Source organism: Solanum lycopersicum, chromosome 12 (genome assembly GCF_036512215.1).
Source record: "Solanum lycopersicum chromosome 12, SLM_r2.1".
Taxonomy (NCBI): Eukaryota; Viridiplantae; Streptophyta; class Magnoliopsida; order Solanales; family Solanaceae; genus Solanum; species Solanum lycopersicum.
In genome coordinates, this window is record NC_090811.1 from 12,977,032 (window position 1) to 12,992,715 (window position 15,684).

The 15,684-nt window shown below is 29.8% G+C and overlaps 1 protein-coding gene across 1 annotated transcript; it reads right to left on the bottom strand.

The window, feature by feature from the left end:
• Positions 1 to 4,468: 4,468 nt before the first annotated feature.
• LOC104644943 (uncharacterized) lies at positions 4,469 to 5,535 on the bottom strand. The gene is made up of 3 exons (XM_010315816.1): positions 5,514 to 5,535; positions 5,017 to 5,343; positions 4,469 to 4,911 (listed from the first exon to the last, which is right to left on the bottom strand). Exons 1-3 carry the CDS (start codon positions 5,533 to 5,535, stop codon positions 4,469 to 4,471), a joined length of 792 nt encoding a protein of 263 aa, XP_010314118.1.
• Between the last annotated feature and the right edge of the window lie 10,149 nt (positions 5,536 to 15,684).

Below are 15,684 nucleotides of genomic sequence, written 5' to 3' on the forward strand. Positions count from 1 at the left end.
ACAGTGCAAAAAGAAATTATTTGTTAGAGATATACTCAAGTGAAGTAAAACTCTTTCTTGCTACTATTGAAACTTTCAAAAGAATATTTTTTTGAGATTTTATTTGTGGAGAGTGAAAGGGGTAAAATTTTTATTTATAGTTATTCAGTATTTGAATCGTAATTATGAAAAAAAAATAAGAATTTGGGTCAACTTTTTATGTTGCTCAATTCAACTTTAATTTTTTTTATATAAATAATGAATGCGTTAACAAAATTAATGAATTTAGACTTACGTTTTTAGATTCGGTCAAACAAAATATTAATTATATGAAAGTTATAACTAAGAAACTTATCGTAGTTCGAATTTTTTAAATTGGAGTTTCTGAATTAGTGAATACCCTTTTACTATCTAGATGGGAATGAATGGACGACAAAATCGTCAAAACAAGGAAATATTGTATTCTTTTTAATTGAATGTAGTTCAAGTCAACAAGAAGTATAAATGATTTTGTTAGGTATATAGACATAATAAATTCATCTAAAAGAAGGAAAAAAAATTTAAGAAATGACTTTGTTGGGTATATAGATATACTCAAGTTAAGTAAAGTTCTTTCTTGATACTATTTAAGCTCAAAACAAGAGTTTTTGAGATTTTATGTGCGGAGAGTTAAGGGGGACGACTTTTGTTATTGTGATTCAGGATGAAAAGATTATGACAATTGATGAACTTCATTCCTTGACACCATTGATGACCTTCAATTAGAGTTTTAACTGAATTGAGAGAGGAAAAATGTATATTGTATTGAATTTGAATCAAGTGAAGAAGATTACAATATGAACCTATATATAAAACTAACAACCTTGCTAACTAAATTTACTCTTATTAACTAACTATTGGAAATAGAAAGAAATAGAAATTGTTACTAACAGCTTGATACTAACAGAAACTATTAATTGATCTTATATTCTCATCACCCCCCTCAACTTGGAGGTGATGTCATTACAGACAACATGTGTAATAGAGAAGTGTGTTTAACCCCAGTCAAAACTTTGATGAAGATGTCTGCCAATTGTGAATTAGTGGATATATGATGGAGTGTGATTAAACCTTGATGAAGTTTATTTCTTACAAATGGCAATCAATTTCAATATATTTTGTCCGTTCATGAAAAACTGGATTCTTGGCAATGTGAACTGTTGCTTGACTGTAACAAAGAACATGTATAGGCACGGCCATTTTACATCCAATTCACTTAGCAACCTTTCAAGCCACACTAGCTCTCCTACAACTTGTCTTATTTCCCTATATTCAGCATCAGAAAATGATAATGATATTGTTGCCTGCTTCTTAGATTTCCAGCTGATAGGACTGTCTCCCATAACTACTAGGTAACCACTAACAGACCTCCTTGATTCAAGACAAGCAGCCCAATCAGAGTCACAGTAAGCACTGACAGTAAGATCAGCCTTGTTTGAAATAAAAATACCCATGGTTGGATCCTTTTTCAAGTATGTGAGTACATGGTAGGCTGCTTTCAAAGGTGTTTCCCTGGGTGATTGCATGAACTCACTCAAATGTTGGACACTATAGGATATGTCCATTCTAGTATTAGTTAGAAAATTGAGCTTGCCAATTAACTTCCTATATTGAGTAGGATCAGTTAAGAGTTTACCATCTGTGGCTTTTAAATTTTAGTGCAATCAAGTGGCGATGAAGTAGTTTTGTAACTAAACACATCAAAATCCTTCAGAAGATCAGAAGTGAATTTCCTCTGAGAGATAAGAACACCATCATGTCTGTACAATATTTCTAGGCCTAAGAAATAGTGTAGTTTACCCAAGTCTTTTATTCTGAATTGGTTATGCAGGAAACACTTTAAAGAATTGATTTCAGCAACATCATTACCTGTCATGATTATACCATCCACCTATATAGCAACAAATACCAAAGAACTCCCATTCTTTTTGTAAAACAAAGAATAGTCACTATCTGAATGTTGATACCCGCTTGAACACAAACTGTTTGCTAGCTTCTCATACCATTGCCTACATGCCTGCTTCAGGACATACAAGGATTTCTTTAATTTGCACACCATGTTATCACAACCCGTTGTAAGAACTTCTGGAGGTACCATGTAAACTTCCTCATGTAAATCACCATGTAAAAATGCATTATTCACATCTAGTTGATAGAAATTCCAACCTTTCTTAACAGCTAACGAAATCAGTGTTCTAGCAGTAGTCATTTTCACCACAGGTGAAAATGTTTCAGAGTAATCTACTCCAGCTTGTTGTGTATAACCTTTTATTACCAGCCTAACCTTGAATCTCTCTATACTTCCATCAGCTTTATGCTTTATTTTGTATACTCATTTACAACCAATAGCCTTTTTTCCATCAGGTAACATGACCATTTCCCAAGTATCATTAGCATAAAAAGCTTCAAACTCATGTGTCATGGCTTGCTGCCAAGCAGGGTGCAATATTGCCTCTTCAAAAGAATTAGGTTCACATTCATGTGAAATGGTTGTGACTAGCTGTTGGCTATCAGAACAAAGACTATTGAAACATACAAGTTTATTGTGAGACACAAAAGCATTGAGGGAATGTAACTTAGGTAATCCTTTATATAACTAGGAGTATTTATTGTTCTGGAAGTTCTTCTAAGTTTTTGTGGTTCTTGTGGTGTAGAATCATGTATATCAACAGATGTTGTTTCATATATGTAAGTAATATTGGTTACTTGATTGTCAGTGACTTCATGTGGTGTAAGATTGTCCAGCATTTCATCAACAACAAAAATGTTTATTTTTCCAGGCATACAAGGCATATTAACAGAATGAGTGAGCATTTGTAAAATAGAACTGAAACTAGAGTCATCAGGAGCAAGAAAAAAAGGAAAAATTTTCTCATGGAAAATAACATCTCTAGATATGTGAACTTTCTTTGTAGCTAGATTAAGGAATTTGTAGCCTTTTGTATTGAATGGGTAGCCAACAAAAACATGGAGAGTGGTTCTTGGTTCAAGTTTATCCTTGTTAGTTTTTAAGACAGTTGGAAAACAATGAAAACCAAAACTCTTAAGATGAGAATATGTAGGTTGTTTATGGTATAATATCTCATATGGAGATTTGCTCTAAAGAATTTTAGTAGGAAATATGTTTATTATATATGTGGCAGTTAATACACACTCACCCCAGTATCTCATGGGTAATTTTGATTGAAATAAGAGTGCTCTTGCTGTTTCAAGCAAGTATTTATGTTTCCTCTCTACCATTCCATTTTGTTGAGGTGTATATGGACAGGTCCTTTGGTGTATAATGCCTTTGGTTTGAAAAAAATATACAGCTTCTGATGAGGTAAATTCTAAACCATTGTGTGATCTTATGGATTTCAACCTAGTTTGAAATTGGTTGTCTATGAGAGATACAAAGGGCTTTTATGGCTTGAAGAGCATTACTTTTGCACCTTAGTAACTCGGTCAAAGTGGACCTACTGTAGTCATCCACCATAGTAAGAAAATAATGGTAACCATCATGAGTAGGAATATGATATGGCCCCATAAATAAACATAGAGTAATTCAAAGATTGTGGTAGTTGTAGATGTGCTTTCTGGAAAAAGAATTCTAGTTTGCCTAACCATAGGGAATATATTGCATGTAAAAGGTTGTTTAGGAGAAAATATTCCTCATCTTTACAAAGGGTACATGGCCTAATCTAGCATCCCACAAGAGTTCATCACTATAAGTGTGACTAGAGACATCAGCAAATGAAAGACATTTATCATTAGAATAAGAAGAAGGAATAGTCTTACAATCTGCTTTATTTGTAGTAGAAATTGGAGATTGTCTTACAGAAGATGCAATGTGAAATTTTTAGACAAGACGACAATTAGAATGAGGTGAGTTTTCCTCAGCAGACTTGCAGCACTCGTGACATTTTTGACACAAGAAATACAGACCATTCTTGGCTTTAACAAGTTCCAGAGGGCTCTTCAGAAAAGGTCCCTCCAACAAACAAGAAAATTTATCAAAACTGATTACTCCATTAATTTGTAATGCCAAAAAATGAACAGAAATGAGATTAAACTTGAAGCTAGGCACAAATAACACTTTACTTAGAGTTAAAACTAGATTTAAACAAGCATCACCAACTTGAGTCACTTCAACCTTGTAACCATTTGGGAGTGATATTAAGAAAGAATATGGGAGTGTTTTAATGTTTGTGAGATAGGTTTTATCATAGGTCATATGATGTGATGCTCCTAAATCTATTATCCAAGAGCCAGCAGTCAGCATAACACATTTTCAAGAAACATCACCTATATCATTGATTGAGGAATAACAAGCATGTATACCTGCCAAGTTCACAGCCCCATTTAGCATGCTATTTGAATTATCAAAATTAAAACCTCCATTTCCAGCTTGTATAGTTCCCATGATGTTGAGTTGTTGTTCATACTGATCTTTGGACAGGTTAAGTGGCATCTACTTTCCCATTTCAGACTCTTCCTCAGATTGTTGTGTATTCATATCAGAAGCACACATATATGTTGCAGAACTTGTTCCTTTTCCCTTTTGAAACTTTAGATTGGATGGATATCCATGAAGTTTATAATATCTATCGCTCGTGTGTCCTGATTTCTTGCAATAGTCACAGACTAAAAAAGACCTGTTGATACTTGAATTCCCTCTAGACACATTATTATTGCTTGTATTACCAGAACTAGTTCCAGCTCCGTTAGATAAACTATAATTTGTTCTGAATCCCTTGTAACCTACATTATTATTATATTGTCCATAAGCATTGAGAGAAGTAGAATCCAAGGTTGTATGATTATGAGGCTTCACTCCTCTCTGCTTTTCTTTTTGGCATAGAATGGCAAAGGCTTGAGCCTTGCTAGGAAGAGTGCTCATCATAAGAATGCTACCTATAATAGTCGTATACATTACATTTAACCCCATTAAAAAATGTATCAACCTTCTATCTTGTTAAGCTTTCTGTAACTTTGTTTTACCCCAACAACAGCACGCACATGTGCACTGAGAGTTGATATCAACTGTGCTCATTTCCTCCCACAACTTTTTCATTGTTGTGTAATACTTAGTGATGTCTAAAGTACCTTGAACAAGTTCATTATTCTCCTTCTGTAATTGATACAATTTACACCCATTGGTTTGATCGTATCTTTCCTCTAACTCTGCCCATAACTCATTGGCATTATTCACATATTGCAGGCTATCACGCAATTCTTGAGACAAGGAATTTAAGATCGAAGATGTGACCATAGCATCACATCTCTCCCATTGCATTAAATTAGGATCAGTAGAAACAGGTTTCACAATTGCTACATTAATAAAACCTGTTTTGCTTTTAACTGACAATGCTCAGAGAACTGCTCTTCGCCAAGATCTATACCAGTACCATCTAAAAGTCCAAGTAACAGGCATGATTCTGCCTTTTCTGAGGGATGCAGGTAAAAAGGACTGGTGAAATCCAATCAAGATGTAGTTGAACTAGAAGCAGAATCACCTCCAACTTGAGTACCAGTCATTGTGTTCGAATATTTATGAGAAAATCTAACACGAAAACAACTAGAAACTTGCTAATCTCCAACTACGAAATGTGTTTTCTCAATCAAGAAAGAAACAAGAAGAAAAAGGAAAATGGCAGAAACAGAGAATTCACAACACAATCTCTCAATCAGTTAATCGAATCGATTGAAAACAACACAGGAGGAGAAGAAGCTTACGAATCGATTTCGAAGCAAGAACAACTACGATACATTAACCAATGCTCTGATACCATTTAAAGATTATCACCATTGATGAAATTCATTCCTTTACACCATTGATGACCTTTAACTAGAGTTGTAACTGAATTGAGAGAGGAAAACTGTATATTGTATTGAATGTGAAGTAAATGAAGAAGATTACAATATGAACCTATATATAAAACTAACAACCTTGCCAACTAACTTTACTCTAATTAATTAACTATTGGAAATAGAAAGAAACAGAAATTGTTACTTAGAGATTGTTACTAACAGAAAATATTAATTGATCTTATATTCTCATCACAAGATTTGAAGCGTTAGCATGAAAAAAATTAAGAACTTTGATCAACATATAAAGTTCCTCAACGCGACATTTACTCTTTTTTTTTACTATTTTAATAAATGTGTTAGGAAAATTAAAGATTTTATAATAAATTTATTAGATTCGGTCAAACAAAATATTTGAATTAATTGTATGACAATTATGGCTAAGAAATTTCTAGAAACTTGAATTTTTTTAAATGCAATACCCGAATTAGTGAATACCCTTGTAATTGATGGATTGGAATGAATGGCTAGCATCCTCAACTTTCCAAATCCTTAAATAATTAAAAAAATTATAAAAGTGAATGAGAAAATAGTCAAAAAAAATTAAAAGCAAAAGTGTATTGTTACTAATCTCCTGTAATTCGAGTCAAAAAACATTAGAAATGATTTTGTTAGGTATATAGACATAATAAATGTATCTAAATGGAGGAAAAAAAATAAAATAAATAACTTTATTGGGTATATATACATACTCAAGTGAAGTAAAGATCTTTCTTGCAACTATTGAAGCTCTAAAAAAAAAGAGCTTTTGAGATTTTATGTGTGGAGAGTGGGGGGGAGGGGGGGGGCACTTTATTTATAGTGATTCATGATTAGAAGCATAAGTATGACAAAATTAAGAATTTCGGTCAAGTTTTTATGTTGCTCAATTCAACATTAATATTTTTAATGTATATAATGAATTTGTTAAGAAAATTAATGAATTTATACTAAAGTTATTAGATTTGGTCAAACAAAATATTTCAATTAATTATGTAAAAATTACGGCTAAGACACTTCTCGAAGTTTGAATTTTTGTAAATCGGTGTACCGAATTAGTTAATACACTTTTACTTGCCGGATGGGAATGAATAGTCGGCATCCTTAAATATGTGAACCAAAAATAATAACATAATTAATGAAGTGAACCGTAAAACACGAAAAAGTGTATTGTTTTATTGAATGCATGTCTAGTCAACAAGTTGTTTTAATGACTTTGTTATGTATATAAACATATAAATACATCGAAAAGGAGGAAAAGAAATGAAAGAATGACATTCTTGGGTTTATAGATATACTCAAATGAAGTAAAGATCTTTCTTGCTACTATTGAATCCCTTGAGATTTTAAATGTAAAGAGTGAAAAGGGGACGACTTTATTTATGGTGATTCTAGATTTGAAGTGTAAGTATGAAAAAATTAAGACTCTGGGTCAACTTTTATGTTGCTTAGGTCTACATTAATGTTTTTAAAAATATATAATAAATGCGTTAACAAAATTAAAGAATTTAGTCGAAAGTTAATATATTTGGTAAAATCAAATACTTGAATTAATTATGTGAAAATACGGCTAAGACACTTCTCGAAGTTTAAATTTTTTAAATTGGTACCTAAATTAGTGAATATACTTTTACATGCCAGATGAGAATGTATGGACGACATCCTCAAATCTCCGAATTTTAGAATAATAACATAATTAGGAAAGTGAACAATAAAATCATCCAAAACATGAAAAAATTTATTGCTTTTAATTGAATGTATCTCGAGTCGACAAAAAGTTTTAATGACTTCGTTAGGTATATAGACATATAAATACATCTAAAAGGAGGATAAGAAATTAAAAAAATGACATGTTGGATATATAGACATACTTAAGTGAACTAAAGTTCTTTCTTTCTATTATTGTAGCTCTCAAAAGAAAAAGATTTTTACATTTTGTGTAAAGAGAGTGAAAGGAAAAGGACCTAATTTATAGTTATTCAAGATTTGAAGCTTAAGTATGAAAAAATTAAAAAATTTGGGTCAACATTTTATGTTGCTTAATCAAACATTAATATTTTATAACTTTTAAGGAATGTGTTAAGAAAATTCATTAATTTAGACTAAAGGTATTATATTTGGTCAAAAAAATATTTGAATTAATTATATGAAAGTGATTGTTAAGAAACTTCTCGAAGTTTGAATTTTTTAAATTGGAGTACCCGAAATATGAATACCTTTTACTTTCCGAATGGGGATTAATGGTCGATGTTTTCAACTTTCCGAATCTTAAGATAATAACTTAATTATGAAAGTGAACGATAAAATAATCAAAAGGAAAACATGTATTGCTTTTAATTAACTCTAATTTGAGTCAACAAGCAAGATAAATGACTTTCTTAGGTATATACACAGACATATAACGGCATCTTGAAAAAAATGAAAGAAAATGAAATAAATGACTTTGTAAGGTTTATAGACATACTAAAGTGAAGTAAAACTCTTTCTTTCTACTATTGAAGCACTCAAAATAAAAAACTTTTGAGATATTATGCGTCAGAGTGAAAGAGGGATGACTTTATTCATACTGTTTCATGATTAGAAGTGTAAGTATAAAAAATTAAGAATGGTCAACATTTTATGTTTGCTCAATTCAACATTAATATTTTTTAAAATATTTAATAAATAAGTTAAGAAAATTAAAGATTTTTATTCAATGTATTAGGTTCTGTAAAAAAAAAATTCGAATTAATTATGTGAAAATTACGGCTAAAACACTTCTCGATGTTTGAATATTTTAAATCGGAGTACAAAAATTTGTGAATACAGATTTATTTGCAGGATGGGAAAGTATGTCCGGCATCTTCAAATCTCTGAATCCTAAAATAATAATATTATTAAGAAAGTATATTGTTTTTAATTGAATGTATTTCGAGTCAACATGCAGTTTTAATGACATCGTTTTGTATATAGACATGAATCTAAAAGGAGGAAAAGAAATGAAAGAAATCACCTTGTTGGCTGCATAGACATACTCAAGTGAAGTAAAGCTCTTTGTTGCTACTACTAAAGCTCTCAAAAGAAAAAGGCTATGAGATTTTGTGTGTGGAGAGTGAAAGGGGAGGATTTTATTTATAGTGATTGAGGATTTGAAGCGTAAGTATGAACAAATTAAGAATTTGGGTAAACATTTTATTTTTCTCAATTCAACATTAACATTTTAAAAAATATATAATGAATTTGTTAAGAAAGAATTTAGACTAAAGTTAATATATCCAATAAAAGAAAATATTAGAATTGACTATATAAAATTACAGCTAAGACACTTCAGGAAGATTGAATTTTTTAAATTGGAGTACCTTAATTAATCAATACACTTTTACTTACCGGATGGGAATGTATAGCCAGCATCCTCAAATGTCTGTATCCTAAAATAATAACATCATTAAGAAAGTGAACAGTAAAATAGTTAAAAACATGAAAAACTATGTTGTTTTTAATTGAATGTATTTTGAGTCAACAAACAGTTTTAATGACTTTGTTAGGTTAAGATGGACATATAAATGCATCTAAAAGGGGGAAAAGAAATGAAAGAAATGACTTTGTTGGGTATATAGACATACTAAAGTGAAGTAAAGCTATTTCTTGTTACTATTTAAGCCTTCAAAAGAAGGAGCTTTTGAGATTTTATGTTTGGAGAGTGAAAACCGGATGACTCTATTTATAGCGATTCAGTATTTGAAGCGTAAGTATTACAAAATTAAGATTTTGTGTCAACATTTTGTGTTGTTCAATTCAGCATTAATATTTTTTAAAAAATATTTAATGAATGCGGTAAGAAAATTAAGTAATTTAGACTAATGTGATTAGACAATATATATAAATTAATTATATGAAAGTTATAGCTAAGAAACTTCTCGAATATTAGATTTTTTAAATTGGAGTACCTCAATTAGTGAATAGCCTTTTAATTGCCGATGGGAATGAATGGCCGGCATCCTAAAATTTTCGAATCCTAAAATAATAAAATAATTATGAAAGTGAATGACAAAATCGTCAAAGAAGGAAAAGTGTGTTGTTTTTAATTGATTGTAATTCTTGACAACAAGTAGCATAAATGACATTGTTAGGTATATAGATATATAAATGCATCTTAAAGAAGGAAAAGAAAAGAAAAAATTTACTTTATTAGGCATATAGATATACTCAGGTGTAGTAAAGCTCTTTTTTGCTACTATTGAAGCTCACAAAAAATAAACTTTTGAGATTTTATGTGTGGAGAGTGAAAGGGGGTCGACTTTATTTAAAGTGATTTAGGATTTGAAGCGCTTGTATGAAAAACTTAAGAATTTGGGTAAACTTTTCATGTTGCTCAATTCAACATGAATATCTTTTTAAATATATAATGAATGCGTTGAATAAAAAAATTTAGACCACAATTATAAATTTCAGTCAAATAAAATATTTGAATTAATTATATGAATGTTATAGCAAAGAAATTTCTTGAAGTTTGAATTTTTTAAATTGGAATTTCTGATGAATATCCTTTTACTTGCTAGATGGGAATGAATGGTTGGCATCCTCAACTATCCGAATCCTAAAATAATAACATAAATATGAAAGTTAACGACCAAATAGTCAAAAAAAGGAAAAAATTATATTGTTTTTAATTGAATGTACTTCGAGTAAAAAAGCAATATAAATGTCTTTGGTAGGTTATAGACACATAAATGCATCTAAAAAGAGGAAAGGGAATGAAATAAATGACTTTGTTGGGTACACAGACAAGGGTATAGAGACATAATCAAGTGAAATAAAACTCTTTCTTGCTACAATTGAAGCTCTCAAAGGAAAGAGCTTTTGACATTTCGTGTGTGGAGAGTGAAAGGGGGACACATTTATTTATAGTGATTCAGTATTTGAAGCGTAAGTATGAAAAATTATATACGAATTTGGGTCAACATTTTATGTCGCTCAATTCAACAAAAATATTTTTTTTAAAAAATATTTAATAACATAAAGTTATTTGAATAAATTATATGAAAGGTACGGCTAAGAAATTTCTAAAAGTTCGAATTTTAAAATTGCAATACCCGAATTAGTGAATACCCTTTTACTCTCTTGATTGAAATGAATAGTAAGCATCCTCAACCCTCCGAATCCTAAAATAAAAAATAATAATTATGAAAGTGAACGACAAAATCGTCAAATAAAGGAAAAAGTTTGTTGTTCTTAATTATCTGTAATTCTAGTCAACAAACATTTTTGCTGACTTTGTTAGGTATATATAGACATATAAATGCACCTTAAAGGAGAAAAAGAAATGACTTCGTAAGGTATATAGACATACTCAAGTGAAGTAAATCTCTTTCTTGCTACTACTGTAACTCTCACAAGAAAAGACATTTGAGATTTTATGTTGAGTGAAAGGGAGGCAACTTTATGAATAATTATTCAGTATTTGAAGCGTAAGTATGAAAAAATTAAGAATTTGTGTCAACTTTTTATGTTGCTCAATTCATCTTTAATATTTTTCTTTTAAATAATGAATCGTTAACAAAATTAAAGAATTTATACTTACGTTTTTAGATTCGGTCAAAAAAAATATTTGAATTAATTATATGAAAGTTATAGCAAAGAAACTTCTTGAAGTTTGAATTTTTTAAATTGGAGTTTTTTGAGTTGGTGAATACCCTTTTACTATCTGGATGGGAATGAATGGCCGGCATCGTCAACTCTCCGAACCCTAAAATAATATCATAATTGTAAAAGTGAAGGACAAAATAGTCAAAAGAAAGAAACATTGTACTATTTTTAATTGATTGTAGTTCAAGTAAACAAGCAGTAAAAATGACTTTGTTAGATATATAGACATAATAAATGCATCTAAAAGGAGGAAAAGAAATTGAAGAAATGACTTTGTTGGGTATATAGACATACTCAAGTGAAGTAAAGTGCTTTCTTGATACTATTAAAGCTCTTAAAAAAGAGCTTTTGAAATTTTATGTAAGGAGAGAGAAAGGGGGACGACTTTTGTTTATTGTGATTTTGCATTTGAAGGGTTAGTATTAAAATATTGAAAATTTGGGGCAACATTTTATGTTCCTCAATGCAACAATTATATATTTTTTTAATATTAATAAATGTGTTACGAAAATTAATGAACTTAGAATAAAGTTATTAGATTCGGAACAAATTATTTGAATTAATTATATGAAAGTTATGCATAAGAAATTTATAGAAGTTTGAATTTTTTAAATTGCAATACCCGAATTTGTGATTACCCTTTTACTTGACAGGATTGGAATAAATAGCCGGCATTCTAAACTTTCCATATCCTTAAATAATAACATAATTATGAAAGTGAATGAGAAAATCATCAAAATAAATGAGAAGTGTATTATTATTAATTGACTGTGAATCGAGTCAAGCATTATAAATGACTTTGTTAGGTATATAGGTATAATAAATATATCTAAAAGGAGGAAAACAAATAAAAGAAATGACTTTGTTGGGTATATAATACATATACATTCTCAAGTGAAGTAAAACTCTTTCTTGCTACTATTGAAGCTCTCAAAACAAAGAGCTTTTGAGATTTTATGTGTGGAGAGTGAAAAATGGAATGACTTTATTTATAGTGATTCAGATTAAAAAGAGTAAGTATGAAAAAAATTAAGACTTTGGGTCAACTTTTCAGGTTGTTCTATTCAACATTAATATTTTTTAAAATATACGATGAATGCGTTAAAAATATTAATGAATTTAGACTAAAGTTATTAGATTTGGTCAAACAAAATATTTAAATTAACTACGTGAAAATTATGGCACACAGACTTCTCAAAGTTTGAATTTTTGAAATCGGAGTTCCCGAATTAGTGAATGCACTTTTACTTGACGGATAGGAATGTATGACCGGAATCCTCAAATCTCCGAATCCTAAAATAAAAATATAACCAAGAAAGTGAACGAAAAAATCGTCAAAAACATGCGGAAGTGTATTAAATTGAATGTATTTTGAGTAAACAAATAATTTTGATGACTTTGTTGGTATATAGACATATAAATGCATCTAAAAGGAGGAAAAGAAATGAAAAAATGACTTTATTGGCCTTATAAACATACTCAAGTGAAGTAAGGCTCTTTCTTGCTACTATTGAAGCTAACAAAACAAAGAGCTTTTGAGATTTGTGTGTGGATAGTAAAAGGGCGACAAATTTATTTATAGTGTTTCACAATTTGAAGCATAAGTATGAAAAAATTAAGAATTTGGGTCAACATTTTATGTTGTTCAATTCAAAAAAAATATTTTTTTAAAAATATCTAATAAATTTGTTTAGAAAATTAAAGAAACAAGAATAAAGTTATTAGATTCTGTAAAAAAATATTTGAATTAATGACATAAAAGTAATGGCTAAGAAATTTCTAGAAGTTTAAATTTTTTAAATTGCAATATCCGAATTAATGAATACCGTTTTACTTGCCGAATTGGAATGAATGGCCAGAATCCTGAACTTTCCGGATCCTAAAACAATAACATAATTATGAAATTCAACGACGAAATTGTCAAAAAAGGGAAAAAGTGTGTTGTTTTTAATTTACTGTAGTTTGAGTAAATAAAGAGTTTAAATGAATTTTTTAGGTATATAGATATATAAATGCACCTTAAAGGAGAAAAAGAAATGACTTTCTTACGTATATAGACATGCTCAATTGAAGTACATCTTTTTACTACTACTTAAACTCTTTAAAAAAAAGACATTTGAGATTTTAAGTGAGGAGAGTGAAAGGGGGATAAATTAATTTATAGTTATTCAGTATTTGAAGAATGAGTACGAAAAAATTAAGAATTTGTGTCAACTTTATATGTTGCTCAATTCAACTTTAATATTATTTTTACATAACTTATGAATGCGTTGACAAAATTAAACAATTTAGACATAAGATTTTCGATTCGGTCAAACAAAATAATTGAATTAATTATATGAAAGTTATAGCTAAGAAACTTCTCAAAGTTTGAATTTTTTAAATTGGAGTTTCTGAATTAGTGAATACCCTTTTACTATCTGGATAGATTGAATGGCCGACATCCTTAACTCTCTGAATCCTAAAATAATAACATCATTATAAAAATGAACGACAAAATCATAAAAATAAGGAAATATTGTTTTTGTTTTTAATTGAATGTAGTTCAAGTCAACAAGCAGTATAAATAATTTTGTTAGGTATATATAGACATAACAAATGCATCTAAAAGGAGGAAAAGAAATTAAAAAAATGAGTTTGTTGGGTATATAGAGATACTCAAGTGAAGTAAAGCTCTTTCTTGATACTATTGAAGTTCTTAAAAAAAAGAGATTTCGAGATTTTACGTGCGAAGAGTGAAAGGGGGACGACTTTAGTTATTGTGATTCAGGATTTGAAGCGTTAATATGAAAAAATTAAAAATTTGGGTCAACATTTTATGTTCCACAATGCAACATCTATATATTTTTAAAAAATATTTAATACATGTGTTAAGAAAATTAAAGAATTTAAATAAAGTTATTAGACTCGGTCAAAAAAATATTTGATTTAATTAAATGAGTGTTATGGCTAAGAAATTTCTAGTAGTTCAATTTTTTTAAAAGTTGCAGTACCAGAATTAGTGAATACCCTTTTACTTGACAGATTGAAATGAATAGCCGGCATCCTCAACCTTCCAAATCCTAAAATTATAACATAATTATAAAAGTGAATGAGAAAAATCTTTAAAAAAAAAGTGCTTGTTATTAATTGACTGTAAGTTGAGTCAAAAAACATTATAAATGACTTTGTTAGGTATATAGTAATAATAAACGTATCTAAATTGATAAAATGAAATAAAAGAAAGGAATTTGTTGGGTCTATATACATACTCAAGTGAAGTAAAACCTTGTTCTTGCTACTATTGATGCTTTCAAGACAAAAATCTTTTGAGATTTTATGTGTGGCGAGTGAAAGGGGGATGACTTTATTCATAGTGATTCAGGATTAGAATCGTAAGTATGACAAAATTATGAATTTGAGTCAAATTTTTATGTTTCTCTAGTCAACATTAATATTTTTAAAAATATACATGAATCTGTTAATAAAATTAATGAATGTAAGAGTGTATGTATATTTATATTAATTACGTGAAAATAACGGCTATGACACTTCTCAAAGATTGAATTTTTTAAAATCGGAGTACCCAAATTAGTCAATACACTTTAACTTGAGGGCTAGGAATGTATGGTAAGAATCCTCAAATCACCGAATCGTAAAATAAAAAGATAAGTAAGAGATAAAATCGTCAAAAACATGCAAAAGTGTATTATTTTAAATTGAATGTATTTTGAGTCAAAGTTTTAATGAGTTTGTTATGTATATAGACATATAAATGAATCTAAAAAGACAAAAAGAAATGAAAAAAATGACTTTGTTGGGCTTATAAACATACTCAAGTGAAGTAAAGCTCTTTCTTGCTACTATTGGGGCCCTCAAAAGAAAGAGCTTTTGAGATTTTATGTGAATACCCTTTCATTTGCCTCTTTATCTTATAGACTTCACTTTGAACTTGACTTCCTTTGAATTGAATCATGGATTCCAGGTTAGTATTTGAGTTCTTTGATGATTTCTAGCTATTTAGAAATCATTTGAAGTAATTAAAAACTTTGGGAAATGTTAATGTACCTTGGAAGGACATAAAAGGGCTAAACTTTGAAAAATGGACGAAAAAAGCTGGGTTAGGTGTATTGGTGGCGCGCCACCAGCGTCATACTGCAAGCGCGTCGCGATTTCCCCTACTGCCACGCCGCGAGCTACCCCTGATACGCGAACACAGAACCTTGGGCCTGAAGT

Coding starts and splice junctions, on each gene's coding strand:
- LOC104644943 (XM_010315816.1), bottom strand. CDS start 5,535: ATGACTGGTACTCAAGTTGGAG. Junction 5,344..5,513: donor GACTGGTACTCAAGTTGGAG/GTGATTCTGCTT, acceptor AAAGCAAAACAG/GTTTTATTAATGTAGCAATT. Junction 4,912..5,016: donor TATCAACTCTCAGTGCACAT/GTGCGTGCTGTT, acceptor CGACTATTATAG/GTAGCATTCTTATGATGAGC.